The sequence below is a fragment of the Leguminivora glycinivorella genome, chromosome 17 (genome assembly GCF_023078275.1).
Source record: "Leguminivora glycinivorella isolate SPB_JAAS2020 chromosome 17, LegGlyc_1.1, whole genome shotgun sequence".
Lineage (NCBI taxonomy): Eukaryota > Metazoa > Arthropoda > Insecta > Lepidoptera > Tortricidae > Leguminivora > Leguminivora glycinivorella.
In genome coordinates this window covers 13,074-37,789 of record NC_062987.1, presented here as the reverse complement: position 1 = coordinate 37,789, position 24,716 = coordinate 13,074, and the positions used below count along the sequence as shown (strand labels likewise).

Here is a 24,716-nt window from a genome sequence, read left to right as displayed (position 1 = left end):
AAATCTTAAAAATAGTTTAAAGGGGAAGTGACGTCAAATAGCTGATTTAGAGCTGCCACTATATCAAAAAAATCTTCCAGTTGGGTTTGACAGTGAAACTTATCACAGTTCGTAGCAAAGATATTTAAAAAATCATGGCTTAGTCTATGATTCGTAGTCATTCACTAGTGGTTGACAGTGACACTTGACAGTCAGACATACCGGACTGTTTAAGCTGACTGTTAAAACTTTTTTTTTAGATATGATTTTGTCGTTTTCTTAGGTGTATGAAACAACACATGTGACGTCACGAAGCTGTGTCTTGACGTTTGTAACTTACGCTCTTTCTGCTCGAAGTAGTAATAAAAAGGGAATTTCTCATTAAAAATAGCAGTTTTTGGAAAAATAAAAAAATACGTGTATCTTTTAGTATTGAATTCTTTCAAACCAAACAATAAAAAGTAGCACTCAAAAATATGAAATGTTGTCAATTTGGACCATATTCTTAACTCGATATGTTTTAAAATGTCAAATATTATTATTAGCGCCATCTAGCTGAGCGTACCCCAAAGGTGTAATGCCATCTAGGCCGCCGTACCTTTTGCTGTATGGTACTGAGGTACGTTTTTTTCTTAGACTTTATCTGTCTATACGGAGTTATATATGTCTTTGGTTTTGACGCACTTGGTATATCGTCGCTGCGCGTGCAAAATTCGCTATGTGATTTTTAACGATTTTTCGTTTTCAATGCCATTTTAAACCTTATTTTTAAATACATATGCTCCAAAAACAGCGTCGAGCTCATTTCAGTATTACAGGTTTTATCAAAAGTAGGTATGTGATGCCCATACATTGAATGTTCCTCCTATAATCGCTAACTGCAATAAATCACATAACTACATTATCTTCTTATAACAGCAGTTTTGGAATTGCGCCTGCTATGTGAATTATGACACATAGCTATATTTTCGGAAATATTGTATAAAAAGATGTGTTAGATGTTTGTGCCCGATTTGTACAATCTCATACACAGCGATAATTTTGTACTATTTGTAGAAATCGTGAATGTTTCCAGATCGTGTGTTTTGCGTCACATAGCAGGCTTTTCTTATAAAAATCTAGCCTACTCTCTTAAAACATGTTTAAATGGTGTAAGGTAGGTGGGTTTGTAGTCAATTATAACCTCTATAAATGAGAAGAGTGTAGTTTCCCTTTTTATTGAGACTATGTCTGAAAGTACTCACTCTGACCGAATAGTTATTTTTTAATATTTGTTAACAATAAATCATTTCAAATTGATTTTTAAGATTAACTGTCAGAAATTTATTAGTGTTATTGACAAATTTCGTGTAGGGTTCAGTGCGTGTAAACGTATATTACAAACTATCGAAATACGATAAAGTTATGCTAAGTAACTCAAAAACATAGCAAGTGATTTAACATTGCATTGGTAAGACATCGTTTTGTATGAAATTTTGTGTGATAAGATCTATCTATCCTTTCTGGAAACATTTTAAAATAAATAAATGAAAATAAAATGTTTAATAAATGAAAAAAAGCTGACTTGAGAAATCACACAAAGTTTTGAGTGACAAAGATTGTTTATCGTTTTCGGATCAAGAAAGAAAAATGGAACCCTTATACAATTATGTACTTTCTTGTCAATCCGTTTATCAATTTGTCAATATTCTTTATTTCGGAAAAACCCTATACTCAAGTGTACTGTACCGTTCCTTGAAGCTGTAAAAAAACCTTATTTCTAAGTAAATACAACATACCTTAATTGAGTTGAAAAAAAATCTACACTCTCAAGGAAGTCAAAATTAATAGGGTACTTCCGGTTGACCTAAACTATGAAATTTGGAAAATAAATCATATTACACCATACATGATTATTAATATAGTTGTGAGAAGAAAAAAATAGTAAAATATACACGTAACCTTCGGTGTTCGAGCCAGACTAGCATTATCCAGTTTTTTTCGTTAAAAAATGTATAATGAAATCTTATTCAATACATAAATGTTTACATAATACCACATTGAGCAACTTTGTAACTGAAATAACCTCCATTCATAAAAATTTATGGAAAAAATATATTATTATAGTTGTAATATATTGGTAGTAATATATTAATTTAATCGAGTTTTTTATTATAGTATTGTGTATTAAGCTTATAGTATTAAATCATGTTTTTTCTGAAATAATTAATTCGAAAATGAATTGCTAAATTACAAATAAACAACAACATAGTTAATTCAAATCATATGATTAAATAACCATGTGACGATAAAGTGCACAAATTGTATTTTGTTCCTTAAGAATAAAATCTAGTTAAGTGATTGTAAGACACATACCGGTTTTTTATGACTCAAATTATAATCGCTATGTAACATATTTATGAAAAAATATTTTTTTAACCTTATAATAACTGAAATAAAATTTCAAGTTATTTCTTAATGTATGCAAAAGTGAAAATACTTATGCCATAAAAATATTGATTTATTTATGTTCAATAATTGCCGAAATAAACAGTTTTTTGTGTCTCCTGTAAAGTAGGTTAAAAACACATAGCGAAATTTGCACGCGCAGCGACGATATATGTCTTTGGTTTTGACGGTAACTTGTTGTGGCTTACTTAGTCAAAACAACAAATATCTGTAATCATCACAGAAATAAATGTCCTTCTTAGGACTAACAATTTCATAGGCAGGATCACTAATTCACTACCTACTATGCCAAACCGGTTGTCAAAAATGAAAAATGTATATAAATATTCTCATAGACTTTTGAAACTGTAAAAAACTAAAAACTGGCCAAGAGCGTGTCGGGCCACGCTCAGTGTAGGGTTCCGTAGTTTTCCGTATTTTTCTCAAAAACTACTGAACCTATCAAGTTCAAAACAATTTTCCTAGAAAGTTTTTATAAAGTTTTACTTTTGTGATTTTTTTCATATTTTTTAAACATATGGTTCAACGCACGGACGCACTTTTTTTTCCTTTAGGAGCGATTATTTCCGAAAATATTGATATTATCAAAAAACGATCTTAGTAAACCCTTATTCATTTTTGAATACCTATCCAACAATATATCACACGTTGGGGTTGGAATGAAAAAAAAAATCAGCCCCCACTTTACATGTAAGGGGGATACCCTAATAAAACATTTTTTTCCATTTTTTATTTTTGCACTTTGTTGGCGTGATTGTATACATATTGGTACCAAATTTCAGCTTTCTAGTGCTTACGGTTACTGAGATTATCCGCGGACGGACGGACGGACAGACAGACATGGCGAAACTATAAGGGTTCCTAGTTGACTACGGAACCCTAAAAAAGCATGAAAAGCGCGAACGAAATGCCAAAAATGACATTCAAAATGTGAATATAGTAGAAAAAACTGTTTTGGCCGACTAGCCGACTAGTCGGCCGACTAATCGGCCACTCCAGCGCCGACTAGTCGGTAGTCGGCCTAGTCGGCCAAATCAATAGTCGGTATGGAGGCGGCTTCACTCTTTATCATACTGGGGGTGCAATAACGAAGAAGAGGTTTGCAAAGTCGGAATCATATTCATAACAATCATAACCTATATAGTACGAGTTCTTAACACACTGTACAGTCCGGTCTGGCAGAAAGCATGAAACTTGGCATGTACATATAGCTTAAGGTTTATAAGAAAATATGGAAGTAGAAACACGCCGAGGTGTCAATGTTTCCCCCCTTTCCCCCCACTTTTGTATCCCTGATTTCAGTTTTTTAATATTTCCATGAAAACCGTGAAAGCTACCATCACGATGTCCAGGAGAAGTATATTCTTCATAAAATTCTCTACAATATTGTCTTTGGAAGTATAAAGCTAGAACTTATAATTTTCAAACTATGCTGATTTTCCCCTAACGATATTTATCTTTGGTGACCAGTAGGCCTAGCACATGATGGCCGCGGGAGTATTTCGCCGCGAGATAGATGACACGTCTTTGTCTAATTGTATTAATGACATAAGGACAGGTAGTCTATCTCGCGGCGACATACTCCCGCGGCCATCATGTGCTAGGCCTGCTGAACGATAAGTAAGACTAGCGACTTTGCTCTTTTACCCGTGACGATGTTGCTTCACAAAATTGTTTCTTGGGTCAAACTGATCCGATTTAGTTCAATAGTCATGAAATCGCACGTCACTACCCCCACAAAGACAAGGGGAAAGGGCCGGTTTCCTCGGTGAAATCTATGCATTACTTCTTTTTGCTCTTAGTGACTAGGGCAAATCGTATATCATTTTCGTGTAATATAAGGACGAGTTAATCATTTCTGAAAAAATCGTTGCACCTCTTCATACAAAAATAACGATTTTATAGCAAAATAATGAATTTTTATGTATTTCATTAAGTATGGAAGTTATGGCATTTGCAGTAACATCGCGGCAATTATCAACAAATATAATTTTTAAGAAAAAAAAACCGTCGCCTTTCGGGTTCTGGCGAAAGCTACTTGCGAATGTTGGATTATGTAGAAATGTGTAAGTATTTTTTAAAACTGCTTTTAATGCTTTAATTATTAGATGGCAACACAAATGAATATACGTATAACGTTAAGGTTTGAGGAGTTTCCTCAATTCCTCATGAATCCGATTATATTATAAGAAATCGAAGCTTGACAAACTTTGACTTGAAAACTCAATATGCTTAACAACCATAACTAAATAAATGTCACTGTTCTGAACTTAAATGCATGCTTTTCTTACAAAAATACCAAAGTCACTATGAGTGTGCCGTTCAGATTTGAGGAGTTCGGTTCTGACTATCATCAGCAGTTCCACTGCACCAAATGTCACTGTTCTGGACGTAAGTGCATGAATAATTTTTAAGAAAAAAAAACCGTCGCCTTTCGGGTTCTGGTGAAAGCTACTTGCGAATGTTGGATTATGTAGAAATGTGTAAGTATTTTTTAAAACTGCTTTTAATGCTTTAATTATTAGATGGCAACACAAATGAATATACGTATAACGTTAAGGTTTGAGGAGTTTCCTCAATTCCTCATGAATCCGCTTATATTATAAGAAATCGAAGCTTGACAAACTTTGAGTTCAAAACATATGCTTAACAAACATAACTAAATAAATGTCACTGTTCTGAACTTAAATGCATGCTTTTCTTACAAAAATACCAAAGTCACTATGAGTGTGCCGTTCAGGTTTGAGGAGTTTGGTTCTGGCCATCATCAGCAGTTCCACTGCACCAAATGTCACTGTTCTGGACGAAAGTGCATGCTGTTCTTATAAAAATACCAAAGTCACTATAAGCGTACCATTCAGATTTGAGGAGTTCGGTTCTGACCATCATCAGAAATTCCACTACACCAAATGTCACTGTTCTGGACGAAAGTGCATGCTGTTCTTATAAAAATACCAAAGTCACTATAAGCGTGACGTTCAGATTTGAGGAGTTCGGTTCTGACCATCATCAGCAGTTCCACTGTACCAAATGTCACTGTTCTAGACGTAAGTGCCTGCTGTTCTTATAAAAATGGCAAAGTCACTATAAGCGTGCCGTTCAGACTTGAGGAGTTTGGTTCTGGCCATCATCAGCAGTTCCACTGCACCAAATGTCACTGTTCCGTACCTAAATGCATGCTGTTCCTTTAAAAACACAAAAATCAACACATGTATGCCTTTCAGATTTGAGGAGTTCCCTCGATTTCTCCAGGATCCCATAATCAGAACTGGGTTCTGAGAAAAATGGGACCAATCTGTATGCATATACATTCAATCAAAAAAAAAATTCAAAATCGGTCCAGTAACGACGGAGATATCGAGGAACAAACATAAAAAAAAAAAAAAAAAAAAAAAAAAAAAAAAAAAAACATACAGACGACTTGATAACCGTCCTTCTTGAGATATGAGGGGACGGTTAAAAACATAGGACAGATTAGCTAATAACCCAGTTCTGATGATGGAATCCTGGAGAAGTCGAGGGAACTCCTCAAATATTAAAGGCATAGGATATAGTGATTTTTGTGTTTCTATAAGAACAGCATGCATTTACGTTCAGAACAGTGACAAATCGTTATTTTTGTATGAAAAGGTGCAACGATTTTTTCAGAAATGATTAACTCGTCCTTATATTACACGAAAATGATATACGATTTGCCTTAGTCACTAAGAGCAAAAAGAAGTAATGCATAGTTTTCACCAAGGAAACCGGCCCTTTCCCCTTGTATTTGTGGGGGGTAGTGACGTGCGATTTCATGACTATTGAGCTAAATCGGATCAGTTTGACCCAAGGAACAATTTTGTGAAGCAACATCGCCACAGGTAAAAGAGCAAAGTCGCTAGTCTTACTTATCGTTCAGGGTGCGTAGCCGAATGGCACAAACGCTCACGAAACGAAACGCTAGTAGATATCTATCTCTATCGCTCTTGCGTATTGGCGCGACAGAGCCAAACCAGTTTTCGCGGCGTTTCGTTTTCGTTTCGCGTCGGAGAAATGCCATTCGGCTACGGGGCCAGGTCACCAAAGAGAAATATCGTTAGGGGAAAATGAGCATAGTTTGAAAATTATAAGTTCTAGCTTTATACTTCTAAAGACAATATTGTACAGAATTTTATGAAGAAAATATTTCTCCTAGACATCGTGATGGTAGCTTTAACGGTTTTCATGGAAATATTAAAAAACTGAAATCAGGGAAACAAAAGTGGGGGGAAAGAGGGGAAACATTGACACCTCGGCGAGTTTCTACTTCCATATTATCTTATAAACCTATAAGCTATATACATGCCAAGTTTCATGCTTTCTGCCAGCAGGGACTGTACTCTCATACTAATTAGCCGTTTCCGCCCCGCACTATACTTATCAATGAAAGTTAACTTCGATGCACCCGTCCTTTGCGTACTTGTGAACCTAGACAGAGACAGCAAATCTCTCAACAACCTAGTTATGACCTTTAAAACCAGAGAAGCACAATAAACTGTACGAATGTAGTTGTAAAGAAACGTCATTACTGTAATTACTAATGACGTTTCTTTACAACTACATTCGTACAGTTTATTGTGCTTCTCTGGTTTTAAAGGTCATAACTAGGTTGTTGAGAGATTTGCTGTCTCTGTCTAGGTCCACAAGTACGCAAAGGACGGGTGCATCGAAGTTAACTTTCATTGATAAGTATAGGTTACGATTGTTATGAATATGATTCCGACTTTGCAAACCTCTTCTTCCTTATTGCACCCCCAGTATGATAAAGAGTGAAGCCGCCTCCATACAGTTTTATTTATAGATTTTCTGGTCATTGTTTGTAGAGTATGTTGACGTATGAAATTGAAGCGGATATTGTATTACTACTAAAAAGTATAAGTGATTGGCAGTTTTGATACTTACCTACACACGTACTTAATTAAACACACTTGTATTCCTAAAAGAAGACGGCAGATCATATAAAACGTGGTCATGTGTAATGTATGGTGAGAGCCTATCGAGTATCGTTCGCCACCGAAGTCAACGACTGTACTCTTTGGCTACAGGTCCTATCGATATTCAAATCTAATAAAAAAAATTGTCACCAGATACTTAGCGAAAGTGAGCAGCTGCGCCGAGAAGTAGACTCCAGCGGCCCACAAGACGAACTACAGTACTGGAAGAAGAGGGGGGCACAGTTCTCACAACTAGTTTCATACTTACAGGTATTTTATTAAGTCCGATATGTTCAGGAGTACATGAAGTGTAGAGGGTAGGTAGTACCTATATAATGTTCTTTGAAATATTAGGTCTGCAAAATTAAATTAACAGTTATTTGTTTTAGAAGGGGGCAAAGTTGTTGTTTAACCGCACGTGCCAATATTGATACCCGAGCAAGCGAAAGATTCTAATATTGAACCGCGAACGTAGCGAGTGGTTCAAAAAGTGGAATCTTGAGCGTTGTGAGGGTTTCAAGGTTAGACACGAAGGTTAAACAAACTTTGCCACCGAGTGAAACACTAAATTTTTCACCACACCAACACGAACAAAATACTAACTATAAAACATCAAATTAAATCAAATCCAACAATTTATTCAATATTTATGATTCAAAATCATAGGTAAATTCAACCAGCGAGCTTAAGACATCAAGTTAAAATTTGTATGAAATTACTTTGCACTCTTGTGGATAAAATGCAATTTTGCTATCTGTTTTCGAATAGCAGTAAGCCTTTAACAGTTGGTGTGGTGAAAAATTATTTGCTTTTTATGGTGCTCCACAACATTTTCAACCTTCAGTGTAGTTATGTATCCCTGGTACACACACGGCCGGGGCCGCCTCCGTGTTTCGAACCTTTTGATATGCGTACGGCGTAGTGCGTAGCGAACGAACTTCAATAGGCTAGTTTCCTACTAGTCAAATCAGCTTCTTTTTATGAATCTGTAATGTTATGAACTGTCAAAACGATTTAATATGGAATTACTATGAAATACTGAGGAGTGACGTCACCGCCAACTCATTTAGACATTGACATAGACATAGAATGGCTTTATTTAATATCACAATGTTACAATGTTAAAATTAAAATAATTAGGTCAAACATGGATATTAAAAAAAATAAGTTAAAAAACTAAAACCCGACTACTATAAAATGTGCTCTTAAAAGTATGAAACAAGATAGAATTGTTTTATGAAATTATCATGCATGAAATTCACAGCTGTGTATTCTTTTCAATACATAAACTCAATGTTATAATAAGTTTGTAAATTTTAGAAATACTTGCAGAGATTCCGAAGATAACCGTGGTCGTATGCCACAATTATAAACTTAAAGGTAAGTGGCATACGACCACGGCCATCTTCTGAATCTCTGCAAGTATTTCTAAAATTTACAAACTTATTATAACATTGAGTTTATGTATTGAAAAGAATACACAGCTGTGAATTTCATGCATGATAATTTCATAAAACAATTCTATCTTGTTTCATACTTTTAAGAGCACATTTTATAGTAGTCGGGTTTTAGTTTTTTAACTTATTTTTTATTTAACTTACTTTGGGGTTACTATTTTATTTATTAAGTATGAGGGCGCTGAAGGCGCCCGGCTTAGGAAAGCCTGCATCAGGCTTCGCCCGACACCTTAAAAGGAGCCGAGGACGCCGGGCTTATTACTGCGTGCGTCGGGCTTCGCCCGACACTTTAAGTTAGAGAGCGCCGGAGGCGCCCGGCTTAGGACCGCGTGCGTCGGACTTCGCCAGACATTTTAAGTTAGAGGGCGCCCAAGGCGCCCGGCTTAGAACCGCATGTGTCGGGCGAACGACACTTTAAGTTAGAGGGCGCCTTCGGCGCCCGGCTTAGACAAAGTGCGTCGAGCTTCGCCCAACACTTTAAGTTAGAGGGCGCCTTCGGCGCCCGGCTTAAGACCGCGTGCGTCGGGCTTCGCCCGAAACTTTAATTTTAAGTTAGAGGGCGCCCGGCTTAGGGCCGCGTGCGTTGGGCTTCGCCCGAAATTTTAAGTTAGAGGGCGCCCAAGGCGCCCGGCTTAGAACCGCATGTGTCGGGCGAACGACACTTTAAGTTAGAGGGCGCCTTCGGCGCCCGGCTTAGACAAAGTGCGTCGAGCTTCGCCCAACACTTTAAGTTAGAGGGCGCCTTCGGCGCCCGGCTTAAGACCGCGTGCGTCGGGCTTCGCCCGAAACTTTAAGTTAGAGGGCGCCTTCGGTGCCCGGCTTAGGACGGTGTGCGTAGGGCTTCGCCCGACACTTTAATTTAGAGGGCGCCGAGAGCGCCCGGCTTAATACCGCGTGCGCGGCTTAGACCACGTGCGTCGGGCTTCGCCTAACACTTTAAGTTAGAGGGCGCCTTCGGCGTCCAGCTTAGGACGGCGTGCGTCGGGCTTTGCCCGACACTTTAAGTTAAAGGGTGCCTTCGGCGCCCGGCTTAGGACCGCGTGCGTCGGGCTTCGCCCAACACTTTAAGTTAGAGGGCGCCTGCGGCACCCGGTTTAGACCACGTGCGTCGGGCTTCGCCCGACACTTTGTTAGAGTGCGCCTTCGGCGCCCGGCTTAAGACCGCGTGCGTCGGGCTTCGCCCGACACTTTAAGTTTGAGGGCGCCTTCGGCGCCCGGCTTAGGACGGCGTGCGTCGGACTTTGCCCGACACTTAAAGTTAGAGGGCGCCTTCGGCGCCCGGCTTAGGACCGCGTGCGTCGGCCTTCGCCCGACACTTTAAGTTAGAGGCGCCTTCGGCGCCCGGTTTAGACCACGTGCGTCGGGCTTCGCCCGACACTTTAAGTTAGAGGACGCCTTCGGCGCCCGGCTTAGAACCGCGTGCGTCGGGCTTCGCCCGACACTTTAAGTTTGAGGCGCCTTCGGCGCCCGGCTTAGGACAGCGTGCGTCGGGCTTCGCCCGACACTTTAAGTTAGAGGGCGCCTTCGGCGCCCGGCTTGGGATCGCGTGCGTCGGGCTTCGCCCGACACTTTAACACTTTCGAAACCGGGCTCTACGCGGCGCTACGACATTTTCGCTACATACGGGGAAACCCATGTAATCGGCTACGCTTCTACGAGCGGTGTGCCCGACGGTCGGGTTCTTGGTAGCGAAAGTGTTAAGTTAGAGGGCGCCTTCGGCGCCCGGCTTAGGACCGCGTGCGTCGGGCTTCGCCTAACACTTTAAGTTAGAGGGCGCCTTCGGCGTCCAGCTTAGGACGGCGTGCGTCGGGCTTTGCCCGACACTTTAAGTTAAAGGGTGCCTTCGGCGCCCGGCTTAGGACCGCGTGCGTCGGGCTTCGCCCAACACTTTAAGTTAGAGGGCGCCTGCGGCACCCGGTTTAGACCACGTGCGTCGGGCTTCGCCCGACACTTTAAGTTAGAGTGCGCCTTCGGCGCCCGGCTTAAGACCGCGTGCGTCGGGCTTCGCCCGACACTTTAAGTTTGAGGGCGCCTTCGGCGCCCGGCTTAGACCGCGTGCGTCGGCCTTCGCCCGACACTTTAAGTTAGAGGGCGCCTTCGGCGCCCGGTTTAGACCACGTGCGTCGGGCTTCGCCCGACACTTTAAGTTAGAGGACGCCTTCGGCGCCCGGCTTAGAACCGCGTGCGTCGGGCTTCGCCCGACACTTTAAGTTTGAGGGCGCCTTCGGCGCCCGGCTTAGGACAGCGTGCGTCGGGCTTCGCCCGACACTTTAAGTTAGAGGGCGCCTTCGGCGCCCGGCTTGGGATCGCGTGCGTCGGGCTTCGCCCGACACTTTAACACTTTCGAAACCGGGCTCTACGCGGCGCTACGACATTTTCGCTACATACGGGGAAACCCATGTAATCGGCTACGCTTCTACGAGCGGTGTGCCCGACGGTCGGGTTCTTGGTAGCGAAAGTGTTAAGTTAGAGGGCGCCTTCGGCGCCCGGCTTAGGACCGCGTGCGTCGGGCTTCGCCCGACACTTTAAGTTAGAGGGCGCCGAGGGCGCCCGGCTTAATACCGCGAGCATCGGGCTTTGCTCAACACTTTAAGTTTAGACGCCGCTTAGGACCGCGAGGGTCTTTAAGTAGGTTTAGGACCGCGTCTACGGTATGTATATACACTCTCATGAAGAATACCATATACTGAAAGAGACAGGTATAGGTGACAATCAGTATCGTGATACCGCATTTCTCTCTTTATGAAAATTATATTAATTTTAGATGATTAACTGGCTTTAAATAATATATTGTAGTAGTGGAAACTCATTATGCCATGATGACGTAACATCTACTACATCTAGGGTGTCCTACAATCTATGATACACGTCAGAATGTCGAAACAGTGTCAAACTACTTCTAGTTGTTATTATGACAATTTGCTGTATGAAATTGAACTTTAGGTCGAAGAAATATTGCAAGTCTTTAATAAAATAATTATATAAAGCAGCCAAATTAGTTCCTTTGGCAAAAGCCTTCGTGTGTAACCGAAGTCGGATAATGCATGGAACTATGGCATTGCGCTTGCGGATTTGCAAATAGTCAATTTTTCCGAGAAATTACTGAATTATCCGGTGTAATCAAGTAATGCTGGAAATAAAAGCTTATAATATGTACATATTTGAAATGTGCTAATTAAGCCCTTTCAAATGATATACAACATGTCATCCTAACTTCATTTTATTTTTTTGCTTCGTTACTTTATGACCTCTAGAGGGCGCCATGTTTCGTTTGCGGTGACGTTATATAGCCTATAACCAGCGGACGATTAAGACGATTCGAATGACATATCGTTTGTCAAATTCTAACGAGTACTTTAGAAGTTATGAGGGAACAGATGAACATACATACATACATACATACATAGCCACATACATACCGGTCAAAATCATAACCCTCCTTTTGCGTTGCCGTAGTCGGGTAAAAATAAAATAGAAAGATGCATTATTTGTGCAAATTGTGCAATATATTATGTTTCGTCAGTGTTTTAGATATGTATATTTTTGTTATTGTAATTTTATTTAAAGACAACTAAGTGAATAATTGAACGACATAGAGCCGTTAAGTGATGAACTCGAGACCAGGCTTTGCAATTTTTTTCTATCGAGCCGATTTCGTTAAATCGTGTATCGAGTACGGCTATGTTCGTTGAAATATAATGAATAATAACATATAATTTACTTGCCTTACCAAAACTAATAGTTTGTCTTAAAAAACTGCGCAAGTAACATCAATTTTGCATCAATTTTGGTTGACAACAGTCAGCCCCTTAATAAGAATAAAGACATTTTTGTTTGTATAGATAAAGTTCGTATTAAAAGTAAATAGAGCCAAATATATTCTTAATTATGTAATTGAAAATTAAAAATATTACATAAAATTGAACCACATGAAATTAAAAAAATGAAATGACGAAAGATTAGAATAACAAGCAAGATCTAAATATAAATGAAGCTTGATTTTTGGATACAAAATGCTAAGTTACCTACTCTTATTTGGTACAAAATTAGTTTTTTTTGTAGAATTTAGTAAAATGTAACAATACCGAATAATATTGCCCGATATGGATACTGACTTATACAAGAAACTCATGAAATAAAACGATGGAAACGGATTATATTGCGTATAACGTCGTACAATAAAATTAACGTCGGGATAAATTGTAAATTCATTTATACGCGATAATCCGAATCCATTTGGATAGTTTTATTTCATATACAAGAAACATTTTTTAAATATATATTGTATCTCGAGGCCAACGCTCAGTAGCCTTGAGGCCAGCGATAATAACAAAAGGTTGGCTTTCTCGCTTCCACGTATGCGCCGGAGTGTTTAATGTTTATCCTTGTCATGTTTTTTCGGGGTTCAAATTACGGGGTTGGGGTGTTTTTTGCATGTCTGCTGCACCGGAACAGGATTTTATGGTGTATTTGAACGGGCTTTTTTGGGATCAGGTACCTATCCGACGCCACAATCGTTTAAGTTTCGTAAGCGCGTTGTAGCTAACTCGTCGCTCTTCTGTAGTGGCGCGAGAGAGACAGACTGGGTTTCTATTGCCACGTAGCGTCAACGGTTGTCACTTCAGCTAGGCCGGCTCATGTGTTAAATGTTTAGTCTCAATGAATACCTTTTTTTATGTACTACGTCAGTGGCAAACAAGCATGCGGTCCGCCTGATGGAAAGCTGTCACCTGTAAGTCAAGGAGTGTCACATGCGCGTTGCCAACCCATTAAAAACTTACTACACTCCTTTTTAGGGTTCCGTAGTCAACTAGGAACCCTTATAGTTTCACCATGTCTGTCTGTCCGTCCGTCCGTCCGTCCGCGGATAATCTCAGTTAGCACTAGAAAGCTGAAATTTGGTACCAATATTGTTTGAGCCTGAACTCTATTGTTTAAATAAAACAGTATAAAATATTACCATTTCTTTTAATGGATTTTAAATTACAGGTTTTTGTCTAGGACACGCGACAGAGAGAGTTTTGGTTAGAAAAGAAGGGTCGCTGGTGCCGCGCACCGTGCTTTTATAGTGTCGCGACGGGGGAAACCGCGGCGCTTCAGTCTTCATTCCTATTGGTCCGGCAGGTCGAGGCTCTGGCCGCTGCTCATTGGATCAGCGGGGTGACCGGAGGTTGGCTATCCTGTCTGTGTTGCCAGTCAGGGCGTTAACATACTCCGGGGCGCTGAAAGACTCTCTTTCAGGATTCTTGTTGTGACGAGAGCGGGCATATTCTGTTCAGCGCACGCTTGATCACCCCTCTAGCGGTATTGATGTCTGCCACGCGAGGTACGCCATCCTTCCCGTGGTATAGTTTGACGACTCTGCCCATGCGCCAGAGCAACGGCGGTAAGCCCTCCTCCTTGATGAGTACTACTTCTCCCAGTTGTAGGTCACGTTGCCTCTCGCGCCATTTGTAGCGTTGCTGTTGTAGAGACACGTACTCGGCCGACCAGCGCTTCCAGAAGTGTTGCCGTAGCTGCTCCAGCCTCAGGTAGCGGTCCAGGCGGTGCGGGTTGCGGTCGTCGAGCGGCGGGCCCGGCAGCGACGCGAGCGGCCTAAAAATGAGAAAGTGCCCGGGAGTAAGGGGTGTAAGGGGGAGGGAGAGAGCGGACAGAGAGGCCTACTGTTTAATATTGCCTCCACTTGGCTAAAAAGGGATGCAATTTCTTCAAAGGTGAGATGGGTGTTACCCAAAACTCTTTTAAGATGAAATTTTGCGCTCCTTATACCGGCCTCGACGTATCCGTTGAAATTTGGCGCGTAAGCTGGTGCGAATTTAAATTTAATTCCTTGACCAGCTGCAAATTCAGACAAGTCACTTTTATATAACTTAAAAAAATCATTAATTTCTTTAGCTGCAGCTACAAAGTTTCTACCATTATCGCAAAACAATTCCGCAGGTCTGCCGCGCCTAGCGACAAACCTGCGTAGAGCTAGCACAAATGCATCTTTAGATAAGTCGCTCACAGCTTCTATATGAACACATTTATATCTTAAGCATATAAACAGACACAAGTAACATTTGGTGATTTTGCATCCACGCCCCCGGCGATCTGTTATTAAATAGGGCCCTGCCATGTCTACAGCTGTTGACGTGAATGGAAAATCAGCCTTAATTCGTTGCGCTGGTAAATTTCCCATTATATTTTTTAAAGTTTGGCCAGCGATACGTTTACAGGTGACACAATTGTGGGCCGTGCTTCGTGCCAAATTCCTGCCTCCGATCGGCCATATCTCGTCTCGTACTGAGGCTAGCAATGACTGTGGCCCGGCATGTAAGAGACGTACATGTTCATGTGTAAAGATGAGTTTAGTTAGTGTGTGTTTAGCACGTAACAACATTGGATGCTTCTGGTCGTAAGTACAATCTGAAGCATCCAGCCTCCCGCCTACTCTCAAGAGGCCTTGAGAGTCGATGAACGGGGCCAGGGTTAGTATGTGTGACTTGGGACTCAACCTGTGACCTTTGCGAAGCGTTTCAAGCTCTGCAGAGAATGACTCCTGCTGTGCAAGTTTAATTAAAGTGTGAACTGCGCCTGTAAGCTCCTGTGCTGAAAGTGCACCAGTTAATTTAGGCCCACGGGGCTTACAGTTATTTATGAAACGACGCACATAGGCCATAGTACGTTGTAGTTCTGTGTATTTTGAAAATCTGTCAAAATCTATAATAGATGAGGTTTCTGTGTTAGTAGTGAGCATTGATGTTACTTTAGTTTCAGGTAAGACCTCCGGCTCTACAGCGTTTAATTCTGGCCATTCATTCTCAGGCTTTAATAGAAACTCGGGGCCTTCCCACCACAGAGCTGTCCCTGAGACATGTTGTGGATCCACACCACGAGTTGCAAGATCACTTGGATTTTGTTTTGTAGGTACATGTCTCCAGGTGGCTCCGGGAGCAAGGCTGTCTATAGCTGCTACCCTGTTGGCCACAAAAGTTTTAAGCTTTGATCTGTCTGTTTTTAGCCAAGCCAAGCAGCAGCTAGAGTCAGTCCAGAATATTGTGCGAGAGACAGGACGTCTCCAGGCTCGTACTACGGCTGCATATGTTTGGGCTGCTAACAAGCACCCGGCCAATTCAAGTCTAGGAATAGATGTGCGACGGATTGGAGCAATTCTGTCCCTCGCACACAGCAAATGTACTTTCTGTTCACCGGATTCAGAAATAGATTTAACATAAATGCAGGCTGCATATGAATTTTGACCAGATATGCTGTATTTCAGGAGAGACTGGCTCGTCCCAAGCTTTGCCTTCTTTCCATAAGGTTTGAATTAATATTTTAGCTTTAACTGTGCATAGACTTAAGAGTCCTAATGGATCAAAGACTTGGAACGTTTCAGATAAGATTTTTCTTTTGTAACTATTTTATCAGAATGATCATTTTTAATGGAAAAGTTCAGTACATCTTGGCTAGGCTGCCACCCTAGTCCAAGTGTTTGGCAAGCTTGACTCAATGCTAAGTGATCATCTTTATTAATATAATCCGACTTTAATAGCGCGTTAGAATTCGAGCGGTATTTACGTAAATTGAAACAACCAGAGGCTAAGGCCTGTGAGACACCTGCTTGTATACGAAGCAGCTCTATTTCAGAGTCTGCGCCTGTTAATAAGTCATCACAGTAAAAGTCATTTTGTATAATAGTCCTAACTAAAGGATCCTTGCTTTCAGCCCCTAACTGCCACAAACAGCGTGCTGCTAGCCAGCTCGATGAAGCAAAGCCGTACGTAACGGTATTTAAAGTTAGTGAGCGTATGGGTAAGTGCTCATCTTCGCGCCATAGAATAACTTGTAGGTTTCTATCTATTTCATTCATCATTATTTGCCTGTACTGTTTTTCTATGTCACCAGATAGCACATACTTGTACTGTCGGAATCTAAGCAATATGTCAAACAGTGGGCTTTGTATGTTAGGACCTACAAGCTGAATATCATTTATTGAATACCCAGAAGAGGTGGGACAGCTAGCGTGAAAGACTGTGCGCATGCGTGTAGATTCACTCTCCTTCATCACGGGGTGATGCGGGAGGTGATTAGCTTTGTAACATCGCTCAGACTCCGACAGAAATCAACATACATTGATTTTAATTCAGGTTGGTTACTAAAACGTTTCTCTAAACTGAATAAACGCTTTTTAGCTATGTTAAATGAGTTGCCTAAGCAGTCCGGCGAGTCCTTTAAAGGCAAGCGCACAACGAATCTGCCGTCAGATTGGCGGTAAGTGTTTTCAACAAAGTGTTGGTTTATAGGGTGAGACTTGAACTCATTCCCATTTTTGATGGAGTCCGTTTCAGACGGTAGCTCCTCTGTTTCCCAAAATTTGGTCATTTGGGCCGACAGATCAGAGAGACAGAGGTGGCTGCGCGTGTTCCCTGTATGTAAATGAGCCGAGGCTCCCTCTACCGGTCCCGCTATTAACCACCCTAGTTTAGATGGGATTAGGAAGGTGCGCTTGCTCGTTGGCAATCTTTTTGCAGCACCTGTCACAATAGTCCAAAACATTTCCACTCCCAACAGCATATCTATTTGGGATGGAACGTTAAATGTTGGGTCAGCAAGCTGCACAGAGGCAGGTAAGTTAAGGTGACTAATGTCTACATAGTTTTGTGGAAAGCGACTAGTTACTTGATCTAAAACTAGAAAGTCAATTTTGGCATTAAAATCACTGAGTTTAGATTGAATATGAGCTGCACAAAGCACAGGTTGATAGGTCAGAGGCGTATTTCCTATTCCTGTCACATTTGAGGCAGTTAGAGGCTGACAATCAAGATTTAGTTTTTGTCTCAAATTATGAGATAGATAATTAGACTGTGAACAACTGTCTACAAGACATTTAACTGTCTCCTTTTTGTTGTTAATAGGGTTGATCACTTCAATTAGAGCTGTTGAGAGCAATGACTCGCTAGTGCTAATTAAAGTGCTAGCAGTGAGGGTGTTTTGCACCGCTGCACTGTCAGAGGTTAACATAGTCGAGGAGCAAGCCACATCCGACCTAGCACTATTTGCAGGTTCGGCTGTTTGTTCCGTGCTGGCTCCAGGTGGAGAAGTGTTGAGTGTTTGTGTGGTGTGTAAGTATGTATTGTGACGTCTCTTACATACCCGGCAACCGTTCAGCTTGCACTGACGGGTCTCATGGTCCGGTCGGAGGCAGACATGGCACAGCTTTAGACGTGACGCCTGCGACCAGCGCTCGTCGACTGACATCTTTTTAAAGGCTGGGCAGTCGTACACTCTGTGATCACCATGGCACACGATGCACGGCCGACCCTTGTGGTCATCTTGTTTCTCTGAAATCACGAATGTTTTTATGTTTTTATCATGTTTAAAATGAAGTTTTATTGGCCACAGGCTCTGGCTTGTGGTTAGATTGTTTTTCTATCCTAGAGCAATACAGATTTTCTAAGATGTCTGCACGATTACTAAGAAATCCCCTAAAGTCATCGAGTGATGGCCACTCTTTGAGAGTGTTCCTATGTTCTTCCCATTTTGCATTAGTATTGACGTCTAACTTAGCCGTCAATAGGTGAACTAAAATTGTATCCCAGTGCTCTGTCGGTTGACCTAATGTCTTTAGGGCCCGGAGATTTTTAACTACATGATCATTAAGGAATCTTAAGGCCTTATCCGATTCTCGCTGTATAGGTTCTAAATTAAATAGAGAATTTAAATGGTTAGTAATCAGCTGTCTTTTATTACTGAACCTGTCACACAAAATTTTCCAGGCTTCAGTATAATTGTTAGCGGAGACTTCTAAGTTTGCTATCACTCTGGCCGCATCCCCTTCAAGATAAGAGCTCAGATAATGGAATTTGTGAATAGGTTTAATGTGATCATTATTGTGAATTAAAGATTCATAAAGGTCCTTAAATTCCATCCACTTATAATATGAACCATCAAATTTAGAGATTTTAATTTGAGGAAGCTTGAAGCCGAGATGCTCAGAATGACAGCCGTTCGATGAACATGTTCTGACAGAAGTCTCTAGAGAGGGTTTTTGAGCTTGAGAGCGTTCAAGAATACACTGAGCTGCAGCTATAGCATTATTGATATGGGTTTCATTGTTGTCCCGTTCTGCAAGTTCAGTGTCTAAATTTTCAAAATTAGCAACTTCGATTGAAGTTTGCAGCTCGTCAAGTCGCGTGGATAACTCTATAACTTTGTTTAATCTTAAGGTCAGCTCATTGAATTTAACACCTGATAACACTTCATCATCTGAAATTTTGTCTAAGTAAATGCGGAATTTGGAAACTTGACCTTTAATCGATCCGCGTTTAGTACGCAATTCTGCTAGAAGAGCCTCCCTTTTAGCTGCCTCAGCCATGTTGAATTATGTTTTTAACTGGGCTAGCAAACAAGTCAAATACAATTTTAAAAATAAAATGTCAAGTTTAAAGTTATCCACGTTAGAAATAAAAATGTGAAAACAGCTTACGCGCCTTTTAAACTTCAACAGCTAGGCCGAGGTGTGTTGCGGCAGCAGTCCCTTGGACAACTTGCCACGTGGTGGCAGGTATGGGCGTGGCACTACAGATGTGGCACGCGATACGCACTGCGACGGTTGTCCACGGAATCCACTGAAATTGTGCAAACGAAACTGTGCATAAGCGAACACAAACCAAGATGCAAGCAGGCGCGATGTTAGAATAGAACCACTTTGCGTCAGCGTAATTAGAAAGAAATAGATACAGTTGAGTTTAAATTCACCTTTTTTAAAGAAGAAAGCAGTGCCTTTGATTGCAAATGAATTTATCACCTTACGTTTTTATTGTGATAAAATAAGAATGGCATATGCAATTTCTATTAAACTTTAAACGAAACTCAATTTTAAAATTAAAAGTATGGAAAGAACAATGCACTTTACTGATTTAAGCAGAAAAAACTCGAAATGCAGTATGCGTTAAGCTAGGCTATAGAAACGTTTATATGCCAGCGTGGCTTTTGAGGTTAACGTCACACTGACAATTTGCAGATGCGTTCTGAAACTAAAACACAAATGAAGGCAATAATACGCAGCGAGCTCTCTCCTAATTTTAGATTGATGGGGAACTAGTGAAATTTGAATTTAAAGTAAGGTTGTCAAGTCCGTACGGGTAAAGGTCAAATAGAGGTTAAGTTGTTTACGAGTTCAAAGTTGAGTAAGTAGGTAGATATATAAATTGATGTTAGCTAAGTTGGGTTGGAATGAATTTAAATTAAAGGTTTGTAAATTGGAAAATGAATTTAAATTGGAAAAAGGACTAGGGCTAATTAAGAAATTGGGGGAAACAGAATTAGGTGGGTATGGGCACTTCTCACGGCACTTTCCTTAAAAACTCGCCAGCCGCCACACGCTGCCGCCGGGTGCCGCGCCTTCGACGCTCGTCAGGTTTTTCTTTGTTCGCCGCAGCTGTCCCCCAGGAGACTTCGGGAACTTGATATTCGGCTGGCGGCGATGTCCCTTTTCTGGCTTGCGACGTCTTCTTCTGCTCCAGGCCCAACCCGTTCCGCCAAGATGGCCGTTGTCTTGAGGTGGCTATAAAAATTTAGAGTTCCTCTCTCCGCACGTGTCCTGTCTACGGTCGCCAAAATGTTTGAGCCTGAACTCAATTGTTTAAATAAAACAGTATAAAATATTACCATTTCTTTTAATGGATTTTAAATTACAGGTTTTTGTCTAGGACACGCGACAGAGAGAGTTTTGGTTAGAAAAGAAGGGTCGCTGGTGCCGCGCACCGTGCTTTTATAGTGTCGCGACGGGGAAACCGCGGCGCTTCAGTCTTTATTCCTATTGGTCCGGCAGGTCGAGGCTCTGGCCGCTGCTCATTGGATCAGCGGGGTGACCGGAGGTTGGCTATCCTGTCTGTGTTGCGTGTCCTAGACAAAAACCTGTAATTTAAAATCCATTAAAAGAAATGGTAATATTTTATACTGTTTTATTTAAACAATTGAGTTCAGGCTCAAACATTTTGGCGACCGTGACAGGACACGAACCTGCAATCTTCGGATATCAATCACGCCAACAAAGTGCAAAAATAAAAAATGTAAAAAAATGTTTTATTAGGCTGACATTTTTTTTCATTCCAACCCCAACGTGTGATAAGTATATTGTTGGATAGGTATTTAAAAATGAATAAGGGTTTACTAAGATCGTTTTTTGATAATATTAATATTTTCGGAAATAATAGCTCCTAAAGGAAAAAAAGTGCGTCCCCCCCCTCCAACTTTTGAACCACAAGTTTAAAAAATATGAAAAAAATCACAAAAGTAGAACTTTATAAAGACTTTTTAGAGAAATTGTTTTGAACTTGATAGGTTCAGCAGTTTTTGAGAAAAATTCGGAAAACTACGGAACCCTACACTGAGCGTGGCCCGACACGCTCTTGGCCGGTTTTACTGTGTAAAATCATTGCTCTATCTTAAAAAACCAGGGAGGAAATAGTCGAGAGCGTTTGTATGGAAAATTGACCCCTCCTGCATCATCTTAAGCACAAAGTATAAAGAGCAAAGCATGCGGGCACTGCGTCGTTGACGTATGGGAAGCCAGCCAAGCTGGGAACGATATGAAGATATATGATCATATTTTTGGGCAAAAAATGAAGCGCATGCAAATTGAGAAGACGATCCAAGTCTAAAGTTGACTCTTTCCGACTGAATATATCGGACCATCAAATCATTAGTTAATAACTTTAATAAGCTACTCGGTGTTTTGGAAGTATGTTAAAATAAACTACTGCAATTTAAAAGTCGAAGATTTTCAAACCGAATACGCGCTGAATCACGCTAAGCGCTGATTGGCCAATTTACTCAAACTAACATGTTTTCCTTATACTTACATTGTATAGGTACTCCGATTCATTATATGTATGAGTTATAAACGAACATTATAGGTAAGGTAATTCACGAGAAAGTGATGCAAGCTTCAAATCATGCAGGTAAGCATGGTCGCCTGATAAAGGATGTAACGTCAGGCCGTCCTTTTTAACCAACTTCAAAAAAAAGGAGATAACTATAAAGAAAAGTGCATGGTGTGCTAAGTGGCGTTACACTTCTCGTTGTTTCTCGGCTCTAATATTAATATTTGTCAATTTGAACACATATCAAGTTATAGAGGTATATGGGCCAAATTGTCAAAGCTGAGGTTCAAAAGTTTTAATCCTGTGTCGAGAGATCAGTGTACTTAAGCATATTCTGTGCTACTACTATTGACAGTAGGTTAATTACATACATACATACATACAATCACGCCTGTGTCCCATGAAGGGGTAGGCAGAGCACATGACCCTACTCAGGTTTCAATGCCACTCTTGGCAAATAAGGGGTTGAAAGAAAACGAAACTGTGACATTGCAGTGACAGGTTGCCAGCCTCTCGCCTACACCACAATTTAACCCATATCCCACAGTCGCCTTCTACGACACCCACCGGAAGAAAGGGGGTGGTGAAATTCTTAACCCTTCACCACACGAGCAGGTAGGCAGTAGGTTAATTATCTATCTCTATTTATGTACATACACTACTTAGTACTCGATCCTGTTTAGAAATAGGTACAAATATGTAACAGAGTACCTAGGTACTAACCAGGATATGTGGAGATTGTGGGCTCCATGACAGCGTTCGGGAGCGGTACTTGCTCCTGATGACCCATCTTCTGGAACGAAGCAGGAACAATTTCATTACAATAATTGTGAAACACCGACGTATTCAAGCATATTGTAGGGTGCATTGGGGTTATTTCGAAAGTCACATAAAAATCACCATTATTTCCATCATATCAAAATCCCCTTTTCGAAATTACACCAATGCACCCAACTAGTTTTGTACGAAACAATTATATGTATGTCGGAAACTGGACCGGGGAGGGTCCATTAGATTCGTTATTCATCTTCATACGGGCGGGTTATTCTCGGGCAGTTAACTAGTTAATCAAACACAGCTTTTCAACACATCCTTATGTTTACTTTGTTCGCACAATAAGAAACAACAAGAACTATAAACCAAACGTTAGAAACTTAATAACATCACACCGTATTACAGAAAATAACAATTTAGTGGCCGACAGGATCGGCCCACCGATTTTCAGCAAAACCATCTGTCTAACCGTTTTCTGTTTTTATTCTTCTGTTTTGAAAATACCAAGGCAGAACTGCTTTACCGGCTGACCGAGCCTGTCCAGGTACCTATCTCAGAGGTACCCTGGCACACTAAGAGATGGCACTAAAGAACTTATCACAGCTGCTGTACGACGTCAGCTTAGCTTTCTAAAAATAACAAACACATGATACAACATAGTATTCACCAAGGGCGCTAGATGGCCTAAAAATAATAACTAACTAAACATTCCCATAATCCAACAATAAACTTAGTGAAGTATTGCGTTCTCTGAGAACTTAGTGTGATACAAGGGCGCTAGATGGCCTAAAAATAATAAATTAACTAAACATTTCTCATTTTCAACAGTAAATTAGATGAAATATTCCATTCTCCGACACGGCCAGACTGACATTTACACGCCCTCGTGTAACGTAGAGCCTGTAGACAAAAAGAAAAGAAAGACTCTTAAGGTCGCTAGAATTATTGCTCGGCCTACTTGACTTTTTTTTGTAGGCACATGGTAGAGAGATTAACACAAACATCACCACGGCTCTACTGCACAATCGGCCTCATCGTCCGGTCTGAACCCCTTAAGTTGCAGTTACGATTGAGACTGTGCCCTCCAGCACCCAGCCCTCAAACGTCCTCTGAACAACTAAGGCTCCGGTTACAACTCATCACATGAATTGGTACGTGATGAATCACAACTTTAACAAAATCATTACATATCAACTAAACTGTCTTCTCCATCACTATCATCTTCAAGATCTGAAGGAGCATTACATTCAGGCATCCTCCTGATTCTATCATGGGCGTATTTAAAAGTCCTATTATTAGATAACGATTTTACAATGTACCGATCACCGGGAAGAACTTCTATAATTTTAAATGGGCCCTTAAACTTCGGATCTAATTTTGTTTGGTTTCGTTCCTCATTTTCAAGTAAGATATAATCACCTATGTTAAATTTTACAATAGCAGCTTTATTACGATCAAATCGCAATTTATCATAATCAGCATTATTTTGAATATTTTGATCGGCCTGATCTCGTAGTTCTGTAAGGTTAATCTGGGGGCACGGCAGTGCCCATAAGTCGAGCAAAAAGAGGCACGGCCGTACCATCCTTTTCTCGAAGCATTTCAGACCATTTTCAACCCCCTGTTACTCCGTTCTGGATAAAACTAGAAGCCTCAATTTTAAGCACCCAAGTAGTCATTGTATAAACACGGTATATTCCAAATTTCATTAAATTTGAACCAATAGTTTAGGAATAATTATTAGCCAAAGTTTATTAGTTTTGTCACTCACTGGCTGACTGACACACGATCATCAATGATAATAAGACACTTCTAGTACACTTGGAAGCTTCAAATTTAGAATACAGTAAGTGTTTAGTGTACAAATCACTCAAAAATTAAGAAATGTTGCAATTTCATTCCAGGTTTTTAGATACATCAACTGCATAAATAACTTTGTAATCTCATATCAATATATGGGATTACCAAGTTATATTTGCAGTTGATTTGCAGTGAGTACCTAAATCAGTGTACCTGTCTATGTAAAATAAAAAAAATTATACAGATGCCCGGTGTGGTGATGGGTTAAAAATCTCACAACCCCATTTCCTCACATGGAAGTCGTAGAAGTCAACTATGGGATATGGATTCCATTGTGGTGTGTGCGAATAGGCTGACAACCCTTTAATAATTTGCCAACGGTGGCACTGAAAAGTGTAGTTTCATGTGCTCTGCCTACCCTGTTTGGGAATACATAT

General features: G+C 40.7%; 1 protein-coding gene across 1 annotated transcript; it reads right to left on the bottom strand.

The window, feature by feature from the left end:
- Nucleotides 1–14,073: 14,073 nt before the first annotated feature.
- Nucleotides 14,074–19,610, bottom strand: LOC125235550. The gene is made up of 3 exons (XM_048142147.1): nt 19,305–19,610; nt 16,887–18,159; nt 14,074–14,431 (listed from the first exon to the last, which is right to left on the bottom strand). The coding sequence occupies exons 2-3, from the start codon at nt 18,074–18,076 to the stop codon at nt 14,074–14,076; spliced, it is 1,548 nt and encodes a 515-aa protein (XP_047998104.1). The 5' UTR covers nt 18,077–18,159; nt 19,305–19,610.
- Nucleotides 19,611–24,716: the final 5,106 nt, after the last annotated feature.